We start from the raw sequence: 25,735 nt of genomic DNA, 5'->3' as shown, positions 1-25,735 counted from the left end.
GAACTGGTGCAAACTGAACATGAGACATAGTAACAAAAAGGAGACAGCTGCACTCTGTAGTGCTAAGATGTTTGAAACATTGAATATGGGAATATAGACATGCATTACTGCTATGAAAAACCATGTAAAAATTTATATATTTAGCACACAAAAATGGCCTGTTTTATTTGAGCCCAACAGCCAACGGCAAGGTGACCTCTTTTTTCCTAAGAATATTTCCACTCTAACCGCATAGACCTGGATACAATCATGATGTATTTTTTTATAATCTCATGTTTAAACTATTTTTTTACCAATAACAATAATGCTTTAATATGGATTCAATACGTCTCTGCAGTTCCTGGATCTTCTTCACTTTCCAAATCTCCCCTGACTGTTGGGTTGGGTAGATGGATCTCAGTATGCCCAATCCTTTTTTTTTTCTTGGAAGAAAAGTCTTAAGGGTACTTTACATGCTGCGACATCGCTAGCGATCTCATTAGCGATGTCTAATTCTAGATCGCAAGTGCGATCTTTCGAGATCGCACATAGGTTATTTTTTGCATGTGCGATCTCGAAAGATCGCACTTGTGATCTAGAATTTCACATCGCTAATGAGATCGCTAGCAATGTCGCAGCATGTAAAGTACCCTTTACTCCTATTTTACAACTAAAGAAACATGGAAAACTGGATGAGCAATCATGAGGTATGTATGAGGTGGTCGAGAGAACAAACCAGTGTCCGAATGAGCCAATGTGTATAGAACACCTTGCCGGGAAAATGGAATCAATGTATAAGCATGTTGGGTCAAATGTTACCAGAAATATTCACCATCCTCCACATTAGTCGGTTCTAGAACGTTCTTTTGCCTCTTCCTTTCTCCCAAACCACCATCTTGGACATGGGTCCACTGCAACCCGACCGGTCAGATTGACCAAAGACAAACTATTGTTACAGCAAATACAATTAGTAAAGCAAGATAAACACGAAAGAAAAAGGCGTCCAAAACATAAGCCACTTGTAGCCACTCGGTGAGGATCTTCTGGTCCTTGGCGTTCTTCAGGTGGATCTCTTTCACAATGTGATGAAGAACTTCCAGGTATTTTTCATGCACGGATTTCAGTTGTGCCGGAACGTAACATTCACTTTCCTTTTCATTATTATAGTCCGGAGGAGTTTCTGGATAAATGAAAAAACAATTATATATTTTAACTTATCAATTTCTTTTATTTTTGGATAATAAATATAAATATTTACCGTAGAAGAGAAAATTTTTGTAATTCAAGTTCGCAACGTTGACAAATTTTACCAAAAACATTTCACTCAATTTTGCAAAGTTCTAAAAGAAGAAGTGAAACATTCCGAGATCTTCTAGGACTGTATCTAACCCCCTTACTAACCCCTTGTCGGCAAACGCAGCCTTAATAATGCCAAAGTGACCCCCAAAATACAATATTTAGCTATGGGGTAAATGGATGGTAACTGTTCTTGTTGTTACAAACACTGAGAACACGGTGAAAAATGAAAGTACGCAACAAATCATAGTGGAATTGCAGATTATTCCCATTTCCAATCATTTTTCATTTTACGGAGATTATATGGGAAACTAAATATAAAACCCGTCCCACAAATACAAGGCAATAATGTGCTCATATTGATCCAAAAATCAATAAGATTTGGATCTTGGAAGATGTGGATGAAAAAAATATAGCAAAAAAAAAAATGGAACAAGTCCATGGTGAAAATGGGTGAAAAATAATGTATAAAAAAAAAATCACCTATGATTAATTCAGGTTTTTATGTTAAATGTATTTATTTTCACTTTTTAATAATTACGGTACTTATATTTTCAATATCAATATCTATATTAAAACATATAAATCGTGTAATTTTCACATTGTCAACAAAACTTAATTTTAGATTCCTACTTCCTGTTCTGTAAAGAAGACTTTTCAGCAGTCTCAGTATCATCACGGTCAGGATCAAAATGACCCATAACACTTAGGTATACAGTAGATACCATAGGATCCACCATTTACAATAAGTAATACCACAGCTCACCTTCTCCTTCTGTACAATGACTAATTACACCTCTATAAACAGTAGATAACACAAGATCTGACATTCACAATAAGTGATATCACAGCTCACCTCCTCCTCCTTTAGTACAATGACTGATAATATCTCTATATACAGTAGATAACACAGGATTCACAATGCACAATAAGTGATAGTACAGCTCACCTCCTCCTCCTGTACAATGACTGATAATATCTCTATATATAACAGATAACACAGAATCCTCCATTTACAATAGGTGGCCACAGCTCACCTCCTCCTGTACAATGACTGATAACACCTCTATATACAGTAGATAACACAGGATCCACTATTCACAATAGGTGATGTCACAGCTCACCTCCTCCTCCTCCTGTACAATGATTAATAACACCTCTATACATAGTAAATAACATAGGATCCACCATTCACAATAGGTAATGTCACAGCTCACCTCCTCCTCCTGTACAATGACTGATAACACCTCTATACACAGTAAATAACATAGGATCCAATATTCACAATAGGTGATGTCACAGCTCACCTCCTCCTCCTGTTCAATGCCTAATAACACCTCTATATACAGTAGATAACACAGGATCCACCATTCACAGTAGGTGATATCACAGCTCACCTCCTCCAGTACAATGACTCATAACACCTCTATATACAGTAGATAACACAGAAGCCACCATTCACAATAGGTGATATCACAGCTCACCTCCTTCTCTTGTACAATGACTGATAACACCTCTATATACAGTAGATAACACAGGAGCCACCATTCACAATAGGTGATGTCACAGCTCACCTCCTCCTCCTCCTCTTGTACAATGACTGATAACACCTCTATATACAGTAGATAACACAGGAGCCACCATTCACAATAGGTGATGTCACAGCTCAGCTCCTCCTCCTGTACAATGACTAATAACACCTATATATAGTAGATAACACAGGATCCACCATTCACAATAGGTGATGTCACAGCTCACCTCCTCCCTAATAGGTGATTTCACAGCTCACCTCCTCCTCCTGTACAATGACTGATAACGCCTCTATATACAGTAAATAACACAGGATCCACCATTCACAAAATATCACACCTGACCCTGCTCCCCCTCCCTTCACAATGCCCACACATTCATTAGCTGTCTCAGTACAATGTACATGTGGATTGTCTGAAAGAACAGAACTTATGGGTCTTAAATTAGGTTTTATTGACTATTGTGAAATTTGTAAGATTTGTGAATTTTCATTAAAAGCAACATGTCCCCAGGTCAAACGTATCCAGTTTTTGCTCTTATATTATTCCCTCTGCTCCCCTGAGTATTCTGTTTTCTTTTTTAATCCGCCATACGATTCCACAGTTACTGTCTTTTATATTTTGTGATCTTTGCTAGGTTGGGGGTGTAACTCACAGGATCCTCAGGGGCGTGTCCTTAGGCTGCTGTGCATAATTACCCTGTAAGCCACGCCTCATTGGTAAGCACTAGAAAAATAAGTACTGAATAAAAAGGCCCATATCTATGGAACCATATGGCCGATTTGGAAAAAAAACCCAAAACATAGAAATGGAATAATCATGTGAGCAACAGGAGTAAAATAAGAGTAAAATCTGGAAACTTTTGACCAGGTGACAGGTCATTTTTAAATACAGATTATGATATTAAAAATAAAGAAAAAGTATCAAAAATGTTTTAAAAATATATTTAAAATAAATATCTGATTTAAAACAATGGTTCATTTTCTGGCAAATATTTCCGTTTCCGATAGATCCAGGGTCGGACAGTCTTGATGTCGCAAACCCTATCGTGGCGGTAACTGGGAGGTGTCCATCGTTGACCGCAGTCCCCCTCCAATATCCGCTCAATATACATTATATATTGTGTTCCCGCATCCTCGCTGGTCGCACACTCACCGCTGCTGACATTTTCATTATGAAAACAAGCTCCAGAGTTGGATCCATCGCGTTCTCCTCCATCCTTTATGGAAATAAAAACTCTCATCTTCTCCAGGACTAATGTCTTTAACCATTTAGGAACCTCGGGACTGAGATTCCGCTGATGGAATGTTCGGACGATCAGGATGCTTTCTGTTAGACTTATCAGAAGTAGGAGCATACACAGCGCAAAGTATATAGCTAGGAAGGAAGGGGGAAGACGAAATGTACGCCAACGTTAGCAGAAAACACATAATGCTACATTTACAGCTATAGCATCAAGGTGTGTTTGTATATGACATGTTATACTTGTATCCTGACATTACTAGTATGAACACTTTGATCCATGCAATGATTGAAACTCTTAAAGGGATGGTCCACTATTTATTGTTTTACTTTCAAAAAGAGCCCATTGTTGTCTTACAATATTTTTCAAAAAGATACTTAACAATCCCCACCATTTCTTCATTCTGCAATCAAATACTTGGGAAGTGCATAGGCAAGAAGTTGCTTTTTTACCCAATTTAAATAGATAAGTAAATAGTGGAGCTTTGCTTAAAGGGAATCTGTCAGGTGATGTTATAATACAATATTAATGTTATCTTTAAATAGGGCTTAAGGAGACCTTTTAAGATCAGTAAGTTTTATAGCTTTACCTTATCCTGTTGTCTTGTTGTAAACTTTACCTTATCCTGTTATCTTGTTGTACGCTCCATAGAATTCAGTGTCTCTTGCACACTAGTCAAGTGTATGTAAATACAGTTTGCATATTTACACCTCCCAGGTCATTCACTATCACTGCTGAGAGGTGGAAGGGAGCATCAATGGGGGCAGAAGTGCAAAATCAGTTCAGACTTACTATCACTGATGCCAGTGTAGAGCCAAGGGATTGCTGGCAGGGTTCTGCTCTATGTTACTAGACTGAACTGATGATTGTGTTCTGGGGGGTGCGACACTTAGTTGGGTTTTCAGGGGTGCATCTGCCACTCTACAGCCAGTCACCATTGTGTACGTAGCAGGGCGACACATCACACACAGAGATTCTTTACAATGCAACAACAAACCCTTTATTTGTCTTTCAATCTTCTGGACAGACATGGCCACTTTCTCTATATATTCTTGTTCTGCTGCCGCCTTTCTTTTGGGTACTTTTTCTTATACTAACCCTTGCCCTGGGTATTAGCCTTCCAGTAGCCGAGCCTAGACTCCTGTTTTTCCCTAATTCTTGTTCCTGCGCCTTCCCTGGTCCGCTTCACTAACTCTGATGGCTTTGTAGTCTCTTCACCTGTATATGGGCCCACCAGCGGTACAATTGCCTTGACACCCAACTGGTCCTTGGACTCTCCTAAGCCCGTCATGAGGTGAGCCATAGGTTCTGGAACATTGAAGGATACCTCCTGGTTCCGTAATGGACTCTGGTACAGAGCTCGTCCTTGCTTCAGCAACACATGGCAGAACTGACCCTCTTCCTGACCTGTCTCGCTAACCAACCCTCTGCTCTCTCACGCTCTTACTTTCTTGTTGGTCTCTGGACTCTCCTAAGCCAGGCACGAGGTGAGCTGTAGGCTCTGGACCATTGTAGGGTACCTCCTGGTTCTGCAATGGACTCTGGTACAGAGCTCAAGCTTGCTTCAGCATCACTTGGCAGAACTGACCCTCTTTCTTGCCTGTCTCACTAACTGACCCTCTGATCTCTCACACTCCTCCCATCCTGGTAGTCTCTGGACTCTCCTAAGCCCATCACGAGGTGAGCGGTAGGCTCCGGACCATTGGAGGGTACCTCCTGGTTCTGCGATGGACTCTGGTACAGAGTTCGTCCTTGCTTCAGCAACACTTGGCAGAACTGACCCTCTTTCTTGCCTGTCTCACTAACTGACCCTCTGCTCTATCACACTCCTCCCATCCTGGTGGTCTCTGGACTCTCTTAAGCCCATCACGAGGTGAGCTGTAGGCTCTGGACCATTGGAGAGTACCTCCTGGCTCTGCGATGGACTCTCGTACAGAGCTCGTCCTTGCTTCAGCAACACTTGGCAGAACTGACCCTCTTTCTTGCCTGTCTCACTAACCGACCCTCTGCTCTCTCATGCTCCTCCAATCCTGGTGGTCTCTGGACTCTCCCAAGCCCATCACAAGGTGAGCGGTAGACTCCGGACCATTGGAGGGTACCTCCTGGTTCTGCAACGGACTCTGGTACAGAGCTCGTCCTTGCTTCAGCAACACTTGGCAGAACTGACCCTCTTCTTGGCCTGTCTCGCTAACCAACCTTCTGCTCTCTCACACTCCTCCCAGCATGGCTCTAGTTACCTCAGCAATCAGGACATATCTACTACATTGCACATACTAAAATCCTTTATGCTAGCATCCCTACTTAACATTTCCCAATTAACACATTACACAAATTATGCTATAAAATGCATATTTTACAATAAAATACAGAGGGCGCCAATTGCTGCACTGCTCCAGCCCTGCTTAATCGTTGGCTGTACTCACCAGCAGAAGCACTTAGACATTTAAACAACATATGTACATCATAGGCGTGGGGTGATCTGACCACCTCCTACACCAGCACTGAGAGGTGGTCAAGGGTAGCAGTGAATATACAGTTTGTATTTACATATGCTTGACTATTTACTACGTCACACTGAATTCTAGGGAATTTACAACAAAATAACAGGATAAGGTAGAGCAATAAAACTTACTGATCCTGAAAGGTCTCCTTAAGCCCTATTTAAAGATAACATTAGTATTGTACTAGAAAATCACCTGACAGATTCCAGACAGACTGCTCCGGCTCTGCTTCATCGCCGGCTGTACTCACCAGCAGCAGGACTTAAGGGGGCTTTACACTCTGCGACATCACTAGCGATTGCTAGCGATGTTGCGAGCGATAGCACTCGCCCCCGTCGTTCGTGCGACATGTGGTGATCACTGCCGTAGTAAACAATATCGCTACGACAGCGTCACACGCACATACCTGTTCAGCGACGTCGCTGTTGCTGCCGAACAATCCCTCCTTCAAGGGGGAGGTGCGTTCGGCGTCACAGCGACGTCACAAAACGGCCGCCCAATAGAAGAGGAGGGCGGAGATGAGCGGCCGGAACATGCCGCCCACCTCCTTCTTTCCTTCTTTTCCGATGGATGCAGGTAGGATGATGTTCGCCGCTCCTGCCGTGTCACACACAGCGTTGTGTGCTGCCACAGGAATGATGAACAACCAGCGGCATGCACCACCAACGGTATTATGATAAGGAGCGTTGATCGTCGCTCCTAGCTGTCACACGCTGCGATGTCGCTAACGACGCTGGATGTGCGTCACACACACCGTGACCCCGACGATATATGTTTAGCGATGTCGCAGCGTGTAAAGCCCCCTTTAGACATTTAAACAACATATGTACATCATAGGAGTGGGGTCATCTTACCACCTCCTACACCAGCACTGAGAGGTGGCCGGGGGGGGGGGAGCAGTGAATATGCAGTTTGTATTTACATATGCTTGACTATTTACTATGTCACACTTAATTCTAGGGAGTTTACAACAATATAACAGGATAAGGTAGAGCAATAAAACTTACTGATCCTGAAAGGTCTCCTTAAGCCCTATTTAAATATAACATTAGTGTTGTACTAGAAAGTCATCTGACAGATTCCATTGAAGACAAACTAAGTTTTTGCAAAACTTAAACTTTTTTAAAGTTGTTTTAAAGATAATGTATGGGCACATAATGATCTGATGTGTAAATTTCTGCCAAAGATGCACCAAATTTATTAACAAGCATACACTTTGTAACAAATATTGTGCATTGTATAGTTTCAGATTGGTGCAGGAAATGCCGGCAGAAGCAAATCTGTGTCTCTGCATAAAAGCTTTGTTCCTATTTAGCAATATTTTCTGTTTGCTCCATAATTTACTCTCGTTTTCCTCATTACATTTTGATTGTTTTATTACCAGAAAGATATTGATATATTTTTGCTGCTCGTCATTTTTATTCTTCCAGACAACTTAATAATTTCATGCATAATTTTACTGTCTGACTGTTGAATAGTAAAAAGAATACTAAAAGAAGAAAGATAGAGGAAAAAGCATCGACACCTGGAGAACGTTTTCTGTAATTGAACGGATACAGTGAAATTAACACGTATTTTTCTACTATGTAAACATTTCGGTAGTGATCAGTTAAAGGGGCTTTCCAGGATATTGATTTTGATGCTTAACAATATCAATCCTTTTGGGGTTCGTTACCTTGCACCCCCAACAATCACCTGCTACCTGCACCTGTGGCTGCTGGATCTATACAGTCTACTGAGCTGGAACTGGGCAGTCTTGTGCAGTACTTAAGAATGACCACTACATGGTGTAGGCAGCTGTGTTGTTACAGTCTACACTGAAGAGCAAAAGGGTAACAATGTTTAGAACTTTTGGCTTTCAGGCTCCATATCTCACCATTCTCTACAGCCTTCAGCATGAGACAACCTTCATTGTATATGTAGCTCCCTGAAGCCATCAGGGAGCTACAAGGTACTCCCCACCGGGATGCAGGGCCTACCCCCTAGGGACCTAGAAAACCAGTGCTGGTAACACACAAACACTCCAGATAATCCCTGTTTTTCCCCAATCATCCCCCATAGAATGGTACAAGGCTAGGGTCGGACCAATGGATGGCCGCCTAGAGGTGGAGCCACTCCAGTCTACTAGACCACCAGGTGGGAGGGGCGGACTGTGGGGAGTGAGACAGTGGAGAAGAGACAGAGTAATGGTAGTAGTGGAGGAGAGTGTGTCAGAGGAAGTGAAAGTGAGCAGACGGACTGACAGAAGTGAACAGTGACCTGGGGCCTAGGCGGATAGTTGCCGGTAGAGTACAGTGGTGTACTCCTGGAACTATGCACCAACGGGGTACAGAATCCTAGGTCAGGCAAACGCTCAAGGCAGACCTGATAAAATCTGCACAGTGAGGGGACCATCAAGGACCTCACTAAGCTTGAAGTTTGGGACTCAGTAGCAAAAGGGAGAACCGGGGACAGGACTAGAGATTCCAACCCCACAGGGTTCACGCTACCGTCATACAGACTGCTGAAGAAGACAACCAGGAGGGGACCCCCAGCCACTCCAAGCCACGGAGACCCACCAACCAAAGACAGGTGCAGGAGAAAGAAGCCACTAGGTCACTAGACCGTCACTGGAACAAAGGGGACCTGAGGTTAAGACCAGCCAGCCTCGGGTCACCAGTTACCAGCTTGCAGTGAGTAAAAAGAACCAGTTACACCAAACTCCCTTGTGTGGACTACCTTCTTTCAACATCCACCTGCATCACCTACCCTCTGGGGCCCGGCCCTGCTTGTGGAGGGCCTAACATCCAGGCTGCCATTAACACCAGCCCCAGTAGTGGACATTGTGCAGCGGCGGCTCCATCCCTATAGCCGCAACATCGCAAGTGGCGTCATGTATGAACTTTATTCAACAATCCCCTGTAAATATTCCCCTTTTCAAAAAGCACCTAGGGCACGGAACCGAGCAACGGCCACCAAAGTGACATTCCCCAGTTATACACCGCCCGGGAACGAGTATCCCATAACTCTGGGCGAAACATATAGATAATCATCTTGGCTATCTCATACAGACATTTGACTTGCAACTATTTAGCATATCATTTGTATTTGAATGCTGATATGGTGAATTGTCTCTTCAGGGAGGAAGGAGGAATCTTAAAATTCAAAAGTGACTCTCCAACGAGCCTTTTCATATGACTTAGGGGTACTTTGCACGCTGCGACATCGCAGGCCGATGCTGCGATGCCGAACGCGATAGTCCCTGCCCCCATCGCAGCTGCGATATCCTTGTGATAGCTGCCGTAGCGAACATTATCGCTACGGCAGCTTCACATGGACTCACCTGTCCTGCGACCGTCGCTCTGGCCGGCGACCCGCCTCCTTATTAAGGGGGCGGGTCGTATGGCGTCACTGCGACGTCACACGGCAGGCGGCCAATAGGAGTGGAGGGGCGGAGATGAGCGGGATGTGCCCACCTCCTTCCTTCCGCATATCCTACGGAAGCCGCAGTGATGCCGGTAGGAGATGTTCCTCGCTCCTGCGGCTTCACACACAGCGATGTGTGCTGCCGCAGGAACGAGGAACAACATCGGACCGTCGCGTCAGCGTAATCATGGATTACGCCGACGCTGCACCGATGATACGATTATGACGATTTTGCGCTTGTTAATCGTATCATCGAGCCTTTACACACTACGATGTCGCATGCGATGCCGGAAGTACGTCATTTTCAATTTAACCCCACCGACATCGCACCTGCGATGTCGTAGTGTGCAAAGCCTGCCTAAGTCATATGAAAAGACTCGTTGGAGAGTCACTTTTGACTTTTAATATATAGGCGAACATTTTGCTTACAGTGCATTTGATGTTTGACCTGTTGACTAATGGCTGTTTTTGGTGAGGTTTTTTTTACTACTTATTAGTAGTAGCAATGCTATTGGTCAATGGCCGACCCTTGTATTAGACCGCAATGTAGCTTAGACAAATCCACAAGGAAAAGCTCTCCATCTGCAGACAGCTCTCAATTCAAGTCCTCCATTAAAAGACAGCGAATAACTCAGTGTACCAGATTTAGTTATTGGAAGTTTGTGCTCCTGTACTTCTTCCTGCATAACTATTCCATTATAATTAGGGGATAATTATCCTGTTGGTCCCCCATGACTATGAGAGTGAGGCTCTGGAGTGATTTGTTTGAATAGATTGATGACCCGAAGAGTGCACCACCATTCCATTCATTGTCATAGGCAGTGGTGCGCATGTTGTTGTGCAGTGTTCGGCATTGCACTCGTTGGATGTCATGGCGGCGTTGGACACAGTTCACAACTGCTGAGTCTGACAAACAGCCTGGGATCACTTAGTTGCAAAGCCTGTATGGGCGTCGGCTGGTTCTGGTTTCACTGCCGTCCAGTACAGCAGGAGTTAATCCATGTTGGTTTGTGATCATCTGCTGGAAGCTCAGGTGGCTGATCTCCACCAGCTGCCTTCACCCTTTATAAGGCTATGGATACTGGGACTGAGTGCCGGATATAGCTTCTGCTTCCTCGGTTCCTGTGGTTATCCAGTTCTATGGTGATTTACAAGTTTTGGTTTCCCGTAGTGTGTGAGTCATCCAATTGTGCGTTAATTCCCTACCCCTTTTGCTTTACACCCCAGTTCACATACTGTCCCCCCATTCATGTTTAAGTGCAGTGTGTGTGAGCCTTTGTTTACCCTTGTATGTGCCTACTTGTGGGGTTTTGGTTTCTGGGTTCACGGCCCAATTCCAGGATGGGGGAGAGTAGCATCAGGGCTTGGACAGAAGACAGGGTCACGGTGGGGGCTTGAACCTGGCTACCATCAAGCCTACTTTCGAGATAAGGGACAGCACAGGGCCCCCTGGCCTTAGGGTCAGCCTAGAAGCCCCTTTTCCACCTGTACAGAACCCTGTGACACATGTATGGTCATATTTCTGTTCTAACAGGGGACAGTAGAGTTTTTCTATCAGGAAGGTATCGGGGTGGAGGGCAGTGTTGGGATCCCCAACTTATACTTTGAATATGTGATCACTTGATAGGTTTGGACAACAACCTTAACTCATTTTTTATACAAGTTCAGTGCGCAGGCCATTTTTTTGTTGCTCTGGTCTCACCTAGTAATGGAGCTCCGGTTGCAGGTAATGTGTCAGATACAATGATGAGGAAAACAGAGTAACCTAGAAGAAGAGTGATCTTAAAAGATATCCTCTCTCCACTCTCCGGAGGAATATAGAAGCCAATAATATCCATTATCATGAGGAGCACGCTGGGGAGGATCAGATTCACAATGTAGAAGAGAGGTCTTCTCCTGACACCTACCTATGGGGATCAAATGTAAGAAAGAGAAAGTGCACAGGGTAAGAAGAGTAGGTATAATGGGACCTGGGTGTACGAAAACAAATAAGTCAATATTCAATATATCGTTGAATGCTAATTACTTGTAAAAAGCAATGAGATAATGTCATTCCTTCAGACAGTCTATAAACGTCACTTTTTGGCCTAATTCATTTTCCATAGGCTGGGATAAATAATCACAACCCAGTTCTGATGGCTTCCACCACTTTGCATTGAAATGAGATGGACTAGCCTTGGCTTCATCCGGCCATTGCGCATGCGCTGTATACTGAGGGAGCTGGTTTGTTATGATGTATTCCATCCTGATAGGTGTTAATCGAGCCAAAATGTGCATTTAATAACTGGCTAGTATATATCCATCCATCCATCCATAAATCACACACACACACACACACACACACACACACACACACATACATATATATATATATATATATATATATATATATATATATATATACACACACATATATATATATATACATATATACACACACACACATATATATATATATATATATATATACATATATACACACGCACACACACATATACACACACACACACACACACTCCACCCTGTTTCCTATTCAGCTATAGACTCCAGCAAATAGGAGACTTTTTGGTGACAACCTCATCCTATGATGTGATGTCACAAAGGTCCTAAAGCAGTGTTATGATTAGAAAATTAACTCTGGGGCCCCTAGGAGAATGGGGGCAAGGTGAAATTGCCTAATTTGCTCTCCCTTTCCCCTGCAAACCAGCCTGTCTCCTGTTCAGTTCTGCAATTAAGAGACATTTGGTCACATGACTGTAAAGTCATCAAAGGTCCTTGAAGAGGACCAATCACCAGGATTTTCATACATAAACTAAAGCCAGTGCTATACTGGCGCTAGCATGCGGATTCTATACAGACTTTTAGTTGTGAGATCGGATGTATAGTTTCTGAAATATAGGCAAGTAAAGTTTATGAAATGCACTGTTATTTGATTGATTGCAGCTACAGAATATCTAATAGGCTAGTTAATCCCACCCCTATCTGCTGCCTGTCCTTTCTCCCTCCTGTCCTTCCTCCCTCCTCCCCCTGTAATACCAGAGATAGGGGAGGAAGCACAGGCAGCAGACAGGGGGGGAATAACTAGCAAAACCCGATCCACCTATTAGATATTCCGTTCCACCTATCAATCAAATAACAGGGTATTTCACACACTTTACTTGCCTGTATTTCAGAAACTATTCATCCGATCTCACAACTAAAGGTATGTATAGAATCAGCATGATAGCGCCAGTATAGGCCTGGCTTTAGTTTATATAGGAACATCCTGGTGGTGGGTCCTCTTTAAACAATCTGAACTTTGGAATACAACTGATGGGGTTACTAACAGAGAGGGAACCTGAGAAATTGTGAAGTTTGATGCCCCCTAATGCTAGCCCTAATTGTAACTAGGGCTTATTTTTGGATTAGGGCTAATATTTCAGGCATACTCCAGAAACCCTGTAAAATCATGCTAGGGCTTATTTTCGGGGAAACACTGTACTTTATTGAAAAATGCAGTTTAAATGGTTATCCCATCAGAATATTCCCTGCTCAAAAGATAAAAGATATGGGGGAACATGTAGCAATATAATATTATAAGGCACTGTGAGTTGGGAACCAACCAATGGTGGAAATAGGTCTTTTGCACAAAGGTTTAATTGATGATTTAAGCCTTCTAATCTAATATATAAAGCTGAATGTGTGTGTGTGTGTGTGTGTGTGTGTGTATATATGTGTGTGTGTATGTATGTATGTGTGTGTGTGTATATATGTGTGTATGTATGTATGTATGTATGTATGTATGTATGTGTGTGTGTGTGTATATATGTGTGTGTGTGTGTGTATATATGTGTGTGTGTATGTATGTATGTGTGTGTGTGTATGTGTGTGTATGTGTGTATGTGTGTATGTGTGTGTGTGTGTATGTGTGTCCGGGATTGGCATCTGCACTGTCGCAGCTACAGCCACAAAATTTTGCACACTCACACGTCTGGACCCCGAGAGCGTCATAGGCTATGTTGTGAGGCGAAATTTTAACCCCGCGTGTTCCAATTTACCAATCAATTTTGCCCCTATCTACATAATGGGGAAAAAGTGAAACAAAAAGTGTACCCGTCGCATTTACAATCACAAAATTTTGCACAGACACCTCATGTGACCCAGGGAACGTCGTAGACTATGTTTTGACAGGAAAATGTAACCCCCGCGCTTTACAGTTACTCTCCAAAAAACATGCCTCCATTAAAGTAAATGGAGCCTGGAACTACAGGTTATTAGTAGGAGCTGTGATTGGTTGCTATAGGAACAAAAGACATTCATAGTATAAGAAGCTTATATGTGAGGTAATAAGATGTCGGTGGGGAGACGGATAGAGAGAGACAGACAGAGAGACAGACAGAGAGACAGACAGGGAAAGAGACAGACAGAGACAGACGGTGAAAGAGACAGACAGACAGACCTGGAAAGAGACAGATGGGGAAAGAGACAGATGGGGAAAGAGCCAGACAGACATGCAGACAAGGACAGAGACAGGCAGACAGGGAAGAAGGAGACAGCCAGAGAGACAGACAAAGATAGATGGGGAAAGACACAGACCCTGATAGAGACAGACGGGGAAAGAGACAGAGAAATAGAGACAGACAAGGAAAGAGACAGACAGAGACAGGCAGACAGGGAAAGAGACAGACAGGAAAAGACACAGACAAAGAGATGGGGACAGACCTGGGAAAGAGACAGACGGGGAAAGAAACAGAGAGATAGAGACATACAAAAAAAAGAGACAGACAGAGACAGGCAGACGGGGAAAGAGACAGACAGGGAAAGAGACAGACGGGGAAAGAGACAGACGGGGAAAGAGGCAGATGGGAAAAGAGGCAGACAGGGAAAGAGACAGACAGGAAAAGACACAGACAAAGAGACGGGGAGACAGACAGGGAAAGAGACAGACCTGGGAAAGAGACAGACGGGGAAAGAAACAGAGAGATAGAGACATACAAAAAAAAGAGACAGACAGAGACAGGCAGACTGGGAAAGAGACAGACAGGGAAAGAGACAGACGGGGAAAGAGACAGACGGGGAAAGAGGCAGATGGCAAAAGAGGCAGACAGGGAAAGAGACAGACAGAGAAAGACACAGACAAAGAGACGGGGAGACAGACAGGGAAAGAGACAGACCTGGGAAAGAGACAGATGGGGAAAGAAACAGAGATAGAGACATACAAAACAAGAGACAGACAGAGACAGGCAGACGGGGAAAGAGACAGACGGGGAAAGAGACAGACGGGGAAAGAGACAGACGGGGAAAGAGACAGACGGGGAAAGAGACAGACGGGGAAAGAGGCAGACAGGGAAAGAGACAGACAGGAAAAGACACAGACAAAGAGACGGGGAGACATACAGGGAAAGAGACAGACCTGGGTAAGAGACAGGAGGGGAAGAAACAGAGAGATAGAGACAGACAAAAAGAGAGACAGGCAGACGGGGAAAGAGACAGACGGGGAAAGAGACAGACGGGGAAAGAGACAGACGGGGAAAGAGACAGACGGGGAAAGAGACAGACGGGGAAAGAGACAGACGGGGAAAGAGACAGACGGGGAAAGAGGCAGACGGGGAAAGAGGCAGACAGGGAAAGAGACAGACAGGAAAAGACACAGACAAAGAGACGGGGAGACATACAGGGAAAGAGACAGACCTGGGTAAGAGACAGGAGGGGAAGAAACAGAGATAGAGACAGACAAAAAAAGAGACAGGCAGACGGGGAAAGAGACAGACGGGGAAAGAGACAGACGGGGAAAGAGACAGACGGGGAAAGAGCCAGACGGGGAAAGAGCCAGACCTGTAAAGAAACAGACGGAGCACATTACTTGGTCAATTTAGTTAAATCTGTGTGGAATATCTGTGGTGTTGAAATATATGTTGTGAAATGCTTCTATTAGCTTAGTTTTTGCCTTTTAATAATTACATTTCTATCTATTTGTTTTGTAGTTTTTGTGTGCAGAATAAATTTTTGTTAATACATTCCATTTTGTTAACAACAGTTATTAACCTGGGCGAAGCCAGGTAGTACAGCTAGTCTAATATATAAAGCTGAGTGTATGTATGTACTGTATGTATGTGTGTGTATGTCAGCTAAAGTCCGCACTGTCGCATTTACAATCACAAGATTTTGCACAGACGCCTCATGTGACCCAGGGAATGTCATAGACTATGTTTTGAGGGTAAACTTTAACCCCGCGCTTTACAGTTATTCACCTTAAAACCTGCTTACATTAAAGTCAATGGAGCTGGTAGCGACAGGTCATTAATAGAGGCTGTGATTGGTTGCTATACGCAACAAAGGACATTCATAGTATAAGAAGCTTATGTGTGAGGTAATAAGATGTCGGTGGTGAGACGGATAGAGAGAGAGACAGAGAGAGACAGACAGAGAGACAGGGAAAGAGACAGAGTAAGAGGCAGACAGAGACAGATGGTGAAAGAGACAGACAGATAGAGACAGACAAGGAAAGAGACAGACAGAGACAGGCAGACAGAGAAAGAGACAGACCTGGAAAGAGACACACTTGGAAAGAGACACACGGGGAAAGAGACAGACGGGGAAAGAGACAGACAAAGAGATGGAGAAAGGCAGACAGGGAAAGAGACATGAAAAGAGACGGGGAGACAGACAGGGAAAGAGACAGACCTGGGAAAGAGACAGACCTGGAAAGAGACAGATGGGGAAAGAAACAGAGAGATAGAGACAGACAAAGAAAGAGACAGACAGAGACAGACAGAGACAGGTAGACAGGGAAAGAGACAGGCCTTGAAACAGACAGACCTGGAAAGAGACAGACCTGGAAAGAGACAGACGGGGAAAGAGACAGACCTGGAAAGAGACAGACCTGGAAAGAGACAGACCTGGAAAGAGACAGACCTGGAAAGAGACAGACGGGGAAAGAGACAGACGGGGAAAGAGACAGACGGGGAAAGAGACAGATGAGGAAATAGACAGATGGGGAAAGAGACACCTGGAAAAAGACAGACAGAGAGACAGATAAAGACAGACAAGGAAAGAGACAGATGGGAAAAGAGACCGATGGCGAAAGATACAGATGAGGAAAGAGACAGACGGGGAAAGAGACAGACCTGGAAAGAGACAGATGGGGCAAGAGACAGTTGAGGAAAGAGACAGATGGGGAAAGAGACAGAGGGGGAAAGAGACAGAGGGCAAAAGAGAGAGACAAACAGACACAGACATAGAGACAGACACAGAGATAGAGACAGACAGACACAGACAGAGACAGAGAGACAGACAGACACAAAGACAGAGATAGAGACAGATAGACTGATACAGAGACAGACAGAGAGATAGAAACAGACAGACAGAGACATAGACACAGACAAACTAGAAAAGAGACAGACAGACAGCGACACTCAGACAGTGACTGAGAGAGAGACACTGATGGTTACTATCCCGGGCAATGCCGGGTACTACAGCTAGTAGTTTAGATTTCCCAAAAAATGAGAATCTCTTTATTATTACTTGTAGGATTGATTTCAACTTATGTCGATTTGTTGAGCGCACAGATACAAAGTCTCTGCCATATTCTGACTCCATTCACTTACATAGAACGTTATCTGTCCATACTTGCGGTTATGATCCGTAGTGACTTGGTAACTGGGCACCACACTTTCGAGATCCCATTCTCCTTCGTTCTCAGAAGGGTTCATGAGCAATTGCATATCATTTAGTGTTCTCCAAAAAGATATGTTTATATCTTGGGCTGAAAGATAATGATGTAAAAATGTGAACCGTCTCAGATGCAGATCATCTTCCTGGTATGATGACCTGATATCAAATACATTTGGGTGAAAAAAAAAGTAATTAAAGAAAATTACGATATTCTTACTGGAATGAAGCCAGCTTCTGAATGAGAGGGAACAGTTCAGGAAATCAAAAGGGAAATGGTAGATATCAAGACTGCAGGAAGTCATGATGTGAATGGGATTGTTCTTGAAGACTCGGCCTCTATTGTTCACGTAGATGTAAGGGGCATCTGTCGTCTCTCTAGCACCCACACTGGAGACAGAGAACAATCAGTACTTCTCTGGGGAGTCAGTAACAGAGAATGGAAGTATATATATTGTACGGAATGTTTATCCTAATAAAGTATCAAATTATAATAAACAACAATTTGTTACAATGTAACACATAATTCTTCTCTAGGACATACGTTCAGTGTTTGATATCCCTTCAATAACATATTAGTAACGTCTATATAATATTTCATATATACAATATCTAAACACAACTTTGTCTCAAGCTAATAAGCCCTTTAACCTTAATACTAAGGGGTACTTTGCACACTACGACATTGCAAGCCGATGGTAGCGATGCCGAGCGCGATAGTCCCCGCTGCGATATCTTGTGACAGCTGCCGTAGTGAACATTATCGCTACGGCAGCTTCACATGCACTTACCTGTCCTGCGACGTCGCTCTGGCCGGAAATCCGCCTCCTTCCTAAGGGGGCGGGTCGTGCGGCGTCACAGCGACGTCACACGGCAGGCGGCCAATAGGAGCGGAGGGGCGGAGATGAGCGAGGTGTAAACATCCCGCCCACCTCCTTCCTTCCGCATATCCTACGGGAGCTGCGGTGACGCCGGTAGGAGATGTTCCTCGCTCCTGCGGCTTTATACACAGCGATGTGTGCTGCCGCAGGAGCGAGGAACAACATCGGACCGTCGGGTCAGCGTAATTATGGATTACGCCGACGCTGCAACGATGATACGATTACGACGCTTTTGCGATCGTTAATCGTATCATCGAGCCTTTACACACTACGATGTCGCATGCGATGCCAGAAGTGCGTCACTTTCAATTTGACCCCACCGACATCGCAGCTGCGATGTCGTAGTGTGCAAAGTACCCCTAACACTATATGCTGCAAGCTCCTGAGATACCCCTAGTGGCAGATAAGGACAGTTAGTATTTTAAGATTTAACGATGATCTGTCACCAATTCAAAATGAGCCCGTTTTTGCTGTAATTTTAATCCCACTGCTCCCCTGCATATTCCCATTTTTTTAATCCACCTCACAGTCCCAGAGATGTAGGCCTTTTTATTAATCAGTATTTTTTTTATGGTTTTTGACTCGCCCACCCCAGTGCTCTGGGACACACGGTGTCGGGCCGGACTAGTCCGGGGGTAGTCAGTGGTGGCGGGGCCCGACTCCGTGACCCTGGCGGGGTCAACTAATATGGCAGTTATGGGGGTGGTAGTTATAATTAAAGTTTGTGGAAATATTCGTGACGCCACCTGTGGATTGCGGCTATAGAGCCGCCGCTGCTGGATGGGACCTCTGGGGCTGATGGATTAGCAGCTGGGATGGTTTTGCTCCCCACAGGTGGAGCGGTACCCCGGGGCAACCGTTGGTGCTTATAAAAGTCTATGGGGCCTTGGAAATGGTGCAGGGCTAATCAGGTAGTGTAAAGAACCGACACAAACAACAGTCTCTTTACTTTCTTTTCTTTTACTTGGTAACTGTTCAGTCCTGGGAGACCATCACAGGTGGTGAAGGGGATCCGGTCGGCCTGGGAGTACCTGGGGGGGGATCTCTTTGGCCAGTCGAGTATTGAGGCCTACTCCCTGTTCTTCCTCGGCTTCTACAGGACCCTGCACTCTGGGTTTAGCAATGGCCCTCTTGCTGCTGGGACCGGTGGTACGTCCCTTTCTCGTAGGATAGGCTGCGCAGGCCAACTCTGATGCTTCCCTGCTGGGGTCCACACAGGGCCCTGGTGATGCAGCTGTACCTTCGGATTGTTTTGGGGGCCAGGAGACCTACAGTCCTCCTGCCCTTCGGATTCGGCTATCAGGTAAGGGTTTTACACCCTGGCAACTACAGACTCCGATGTCTAATTTTCACTGTGTTCTTCTGAGGCGAACTGGTTCTGACCAGTTCTCCCCTAGAATCTTCTCTCTGTGCCTCGCTACAGCTCCTGCTTTTCTGGGTTGAGCTAGCCTAGCTCCAAACCCCAGCTCACAAGACCGCACTACTCTGCTCCTCTCTCCTTGAACTTCCCTAACAGACTACTTAACTCCTCTCCCAGGTCAGGGCTTAAGGGATCCTCCCTGGAACTTCAGGTTTAGAGCTCCCCCTGCTGGCCTGAGGGAGAAACGGTGTTGAATGTTGGTACTTACTGGCCAATAGACTACCCCAATTACTTCCAGGTTCAGCATTAACCCTTTGGAGGGGCAACACTGTTGTGGCAACCAGATCCTGGGGCGCCACATTTTTACTTAGGAGGCATGGCTTACAGGATCCTCGGGGGCGTGGCTTTTGGCTACTCTGCATTATTATCCTGTGAACCACAGCCCTTGTATAGGCTCTAAAAGTTAGCACTAAAGAAAGAGGCCAATATTTCTGGACCTCAGAGGCATAGCTAGGGGTTCTGCAGTGGGGGGGGCTTAGCAGGTAACCATGGTAACAACTATGGTAGCGCAGCCTAATTGTGGGTATAGGGTAAAATCAGGAGATGATCGACTGCGCTGTTACTGGAATGAAATCACGCAGCTCCCCAAAAATAAAAGTCTACACACTGTATAATTGCCATATCAGTAGCGGAGACACAGTTTCATGGTCCCCACAGTAGCCCCTAAACTGTATAATGGCCCGAAAAGTAGTCCCCACAGTTCATGACAGCCCCCCACAGTAGCCTCCACGCATTAGCTCCCACACTGTATATTGGTCCATGCATTAGTCCCACACTATATAATGCCCTCTGCATTAGGTCCCACATTGTTGAATGACCCCACAGTACTCTCTATGATGTTTAAGGCTCCCACAATGCATATGTGCCCACCACAATGTACAAGGGCCCCTACAACATAATTGCACCAATTTTTATCTCTGTGCATAATAACTAAGTAAATGGTTTGTTCATTGGTTGTATAAAAATAGATGAAGATTTCCTCAGACTTACACTTCTTCAATCATGATATCTGGAAGCCATATCGAATGTGTGGGAATGTGGATATGAGTGATGTTGTCAAACTGGAGCGGATCCCACATTAAAAACTCATCTATCCAGGACTGTATAGGATGAAAACCAAAGGAACAATGATATCACATTATTAATGGTCACAATTTTATGAAAAATGTATCAACCATCTAACAATTGCTATTGTTTTATTTCTTTTTGTAATATTTTATATATATATATATATACATACTGTAATATACATATATATATATATATATATATATATATATATATATATATATATATATATATATATATATACACACACACGCGGTATATACAATACAGACCAAAAGTTTGGACACACCTCATTCAAAGAGTTTTCTTTATTTTCATGACACTGAAAATTATAGATTCACATTGAAGGCATCAAAACTATGAATTAAAACATGTGGAATGAAATACTTAACAAAAAAGTGTGAAACAACTGAAAATATGTCTTATATTCTAGGTTCTTCAAAGTGTCCACCTTTTGCTTTGATTACTGCTTTGCACACTCTTGGCATTCTCTTGATGAACTTCAAGAGGTGGTCACCGGAAATGGTTTTCACTTCACAGGTGTGCCCTGTCAGGTTTAATAAGTGGGATTTCTTGCCTTATAAATGGGGTTGGGACCATCAGTTGTGTTGTGCAGAAGTCTGGTGGATACATAGCTGATAGTCCTACTGAATAGACTGTTAGAATTTGTATTATGGCAAGAAAAAAGCAGCTAAGTAAAGAAAAACGAGTGGTCATCATTACTTTAAGAAATGAAGGTCATTCAGTCCGAAAAATTGGGAAAACTTTGAAAGTGTCCCCAAGTGCAGTGGCAAAAACCATCAAACGCTACAAAGAAACTGGCTCACATGAGGACCGCCCCAGGAAAGGAAGACCAAGAGTCACCTCTGCTGCGGAGCATAAGTTTATCCGAGTCACCAGCCTCAGAAATCGCAGGTTAACAGCAGCTCAGATTAGAGACCAGGTCAATGTCACACAGAGGTCTAGCAGCAGACACATCTCTAGAACAATTGTTAAGAGGAGACTTTGTTCAGCAGGCCTTCATGGTAAAATAGCTGCTAGGAAACCACTGCTAAGGACAGGCAACAAGCAGAAGACACTTGTTTGGGCTAAAGAACACAAGGAATGGACATTAGACCAGTGGAAATCTGTGCTTTGGTCTGATGAGTCCAAATTTGAGATCTTTGGATCCAACCACCGTGTCTTTGTAGAAAAGGTGAACGCATGGTGTCTACATGGCTGGTTCTCACCGTGAAGCATGGAGGAGGAGGTGTGATGGTGTGGGGGTGCTTTGCTGGTGACACTGTTGGGGATTTATTCAAAATTGAAGGCATACTGAACCAGCATGGCTACCACAGCATCTTGCAGCGGCGTGCTATTCCATCCGGTTTGCGTTAAGTTGGACCATCATTTCTTTTTCAACAGGACAATAACCCCAAACACACCTCCAGGCTGTGTAAGGGCTATTTGACTAAGAAGGAGAGTGATGGGGTGCTACATCAGATGACCTGACCTCCACAGTCACCAGACCTGAACCCAATCGAGATGGTTTGGGGTGAGCTGGACCGCAGAGTGAAGGCAAAAGGGCCAACAAGTATGAAAGAAAAAGATCAAGACTGAACGAACTTGTGTCTCATCCTTGTTTGGAAAATTGTACAGTGTGCCGGAGTTATTTGTACTTTAATGTTTTTTCATGTGGCCCCTTGCTAAAATTAATTGCCCACCTCTGATCTAGGCAGTCATGCACCTTTATAATAAAAGTGATAAATACATAATCAAAATGATAAATATAATAAATACATGAAAACCCTATCACCCTCTACATTTTTGAAGGGGGTTGTTCCATTATTACATATCACATCCAGTGTCTAGATTATAAAAATTGACTATTAATTGTAATTTTAATGGTGTTAAAAAAAGCAATCCTGTCAAGACACGAAACATTTTCTTACATAGTATGGTAACGTTTCTGCCTATTTATATTGACTAGTTTGGAAAGGAGAGCGGATCACTATTCTGAGAGTCACTGAGCGCGTGCGTCCACCAGCATTCAGCTCTTTAGATGGACCTGCATATTGCTATGTACTTTGAACACTAGGTGGCACTATGTAACAAAGCATCATTCACAACTCTTCACTGGATCGTTTATTTATTTCTAACAGAATGTAAATTTTAAATATTCATATTTTATGATTTGGACAGTTGATGTGATATATTATGATGGGACAGCTCCACTAAATAAAACGTTTTTTTGTACACCATTGCAAAATAGTCAAATATTTTACTCTCAGGGTTGTGTAATAGTGAAGGACGATCAGTAACATTACCTGATTGTACCAGATATAGGTCTTCACAATTTGGTTTTTCTCATCCTGTTAATAGGGGAAAGTATTTAAGATGTAAAACAACTATTTATACCAGTTTAAAAGAGAAGGTCGGCCAATAATAATCAAGAGATTCAAGTGGTATAGGGAAGTGCAGGACCTGTATAGTCAGTGTAACTGAGAACTGACTGCTCTGTCATATACTGTAGTATCCACCTTAATAACAGCGTTTTTTTATTCTTCACCCACTGCAAACTAGGAGGACATTTTTATTACTCCTCTGTCCTAATTTACTACTAAAGGCAAATTCTGTAACCAAGGCTTGTGTGTCACAGAAACTGCATTTTGTCTTGTGAGATGGGAAAACCATTATTTTGTTTTATCAAATCTACATATTCAAGAAACATGGACGCAACTGTCTACCACACAAAATGTGAATGTAGTAAATTGTAAATTGTCTTATACTAGACCCATAAGCATCACCCAAATTTCTATCTAAGTAGGTTAAGGTGACATGGACATGAGTAAAGGGTGCTTTACACGCTGCAACATCGCTAACGATATATCGTCGAGGTCACGTCGTAAAGCGGGCTTTACACGCTACGATATATCTAACGAGATGTCGGCGGGGTCACGTCGTAAGTGACGCACATCCGGCATCGTTGGTGATATCGTAGCGTGTAACAGCTATGAACGAGCAGAAATACTCACCTTCTCATTCATCGTTGACACGTCGCTCATTTTCTAAAAATCGCACATCCTGTTGTTCATCGTACCCGAGGCAGCACACATCGCTGCGTGTGACACCCCGGGAACGATGAACTGCAGCTTACCTGCGTCCCGCCGGCAATGCTGAAGGAAGGAGGTGGGCGGGATGTTTACGTCCCACTCATCTCCGCCCCTCTGCTTCTATTGGCCAGCAGCTGTGTGACGTCGCTGTGATGCCGAACGTCGCTCCCCCTTCAGGAAGTGGATGTTCGCCGCCCACACCAAGGTCATTCAGGAGGTAAGTACGTGTGACGGGGGTTACAGCATTGTGCGACACGGGCAAGAATGCGATCGCACGATACATTGTAACGTGTAAAGCAGGCTTTAGTGACGCACATCCGGTGCCGTTAGCGACATTGCAGCGTGGGACACCAATGAGCGATGATCAACGAGCGCAAAAACGTGAAAAATCGTTGCTCGTTAACACGTCGTTCATTTCCTTAATATTGTTGCTGCTGCAGGTACGGTGTTGTTCGTCGTTCCTGCGGCAGCACATATTGCTATGTGTGACACCGCAGGAACGAGGAACCTCACCTTACCTGCGTCCACCGGCAATGAGGAAGGAAGGAGGTGGGCGGCATGTTCCGGCCACTCATCTCCGCCCCTCCTCTGCTATTGGACGGCTGCCATGTGACGTCGCTGTGACGCCGCACGAACCGCCCCCTTAGAAAGGAGGCGGATGGCCGGCATGAGCAATGTCACAGGGAAGGTAAGTCCATGTGAAGGCTGTTAGCGATGTTGTGCGCCACGGGCAGCGATTTGCCCATGACGCACAACCGACGGGGGCGGGTACGCTCGCTAGCAATATCGGTACCGATATCGCAGCGTGTAAAGTACCCTTAAGGCTGTGTTTGCATGAAGGAGCTCAAAAGCGATGCAATGCAGTCTCACACTATCTCGGAGTCTTGTACACGTTTTTTACTGAACGATTGTTTTACACAACCCTAATGTCTAAACATGCCATAGCTAAGGAAAAAAAATAACTTACCACTCCAAGAATTGCATATATTGATACCTCTATATATACAGTAGTGGTTTTCCTCCAGTTCTTCACAGGTCTCACGCCCTTGTGGTAGCCGTCCATCAAATAATCCGAAAGTTCCACTAATGTTGACTTATTGGAATTCAACGCGTAAGATACTGGTTCAGAAAATAAAATAAAATATATTTTGCATATTTTTTTTGTTGTATTTATAACACAGAAGACAACATATCACACCATACAGTATGTCTTTACAGTGGCATAGTGCTAAGAGCGGTAGACCACATGGCCGCTCTCACCACACCAGTCCAGCATCTTGATTTCAACTATGTCTGCATCCTTTGTTGAATTCAATGATGGAAGAGGGAGCCGTTGGCTCTCTGCTCCACTATTCAGTCTGGACATCTGAATTGGAGCACAGCAGACATTATGACCTCACTAGATTGTGTCTACTGTGCAAAGACCAGAGCACCAAAGTGGGGTAATGGGGTTCAGAGAGTATTTTTTTTTATTTTGTCGATCAGTACTTACAGACTCATAAAGATGGAATTGTGGTGGACATCATACTTTAAGGAGGTCAGTATTGGAGTATCTTAACGTGTAAGAGGTCACTATGGAGGCATCATACTGTATGGTCACTCTAGGGGTCTCAATGTGTGTGGGGAACTGTAAAGACATCATATTGGTTTGGGGTCACTTTGGGAATATCA

The 25,735-nt window shown here is 44.0% G+C and overlaps 1 protein-coding gene across 1 annotated transcript; it reads right to left on the bottom strand.

Annotated features, from left to right (window-relative positions):
- Positions 1–905: 905 nt before the first annotated feature.
- On the bottom strand, positions 906–25,175 carry LOC142255893 (5-hydroxytryptamine receptor 3A-like). Its single transcript, XM_075327339.1, has 8 exons — positions 25,032–25,175; positions 23,279–23,323; positions 20,895–21,004; positions 17,824–17,993; positions 17,536–17,697; positions 11,656–11,856; positions 3,960–4,181; positions 906–1,159 (listed from the first exon to the last, which is right to left on the bottom strand). The coding sequence occupies exons 1-8, from the start codon at positions 25,125–25,127 to the stop codon at positions 906–908; spliced, it is 1,260 nt and encodes a 419-aa protein (XP_075183454.1). The 5' UTR covers positions 25,128–25,175.
- Between the last annotated feature and the right edge of the window lie 560 nt (positions 25,176–25,735).

This window comes from Anomaloglossus baeobatrachus, chromosome 11 (assembly GCF_048569485.1).
Source record: "Anomaloglossus baeobatrachus isolate aAnoBae1 chromosome 11, aAnoBae1.hap1, whole genome shotgun sequence".
NCBI classification, from domain to species: domain Eukaryota; kingdom Metazoa; phylum Chordata; class Amphibia; order Anura; family Aromobatidae; genus Anomaloglossus; species Anomaloglossus baeobatrachus.
This window is presented reverse-complemented; position numbering and strand designations above follow the sequence as displayed.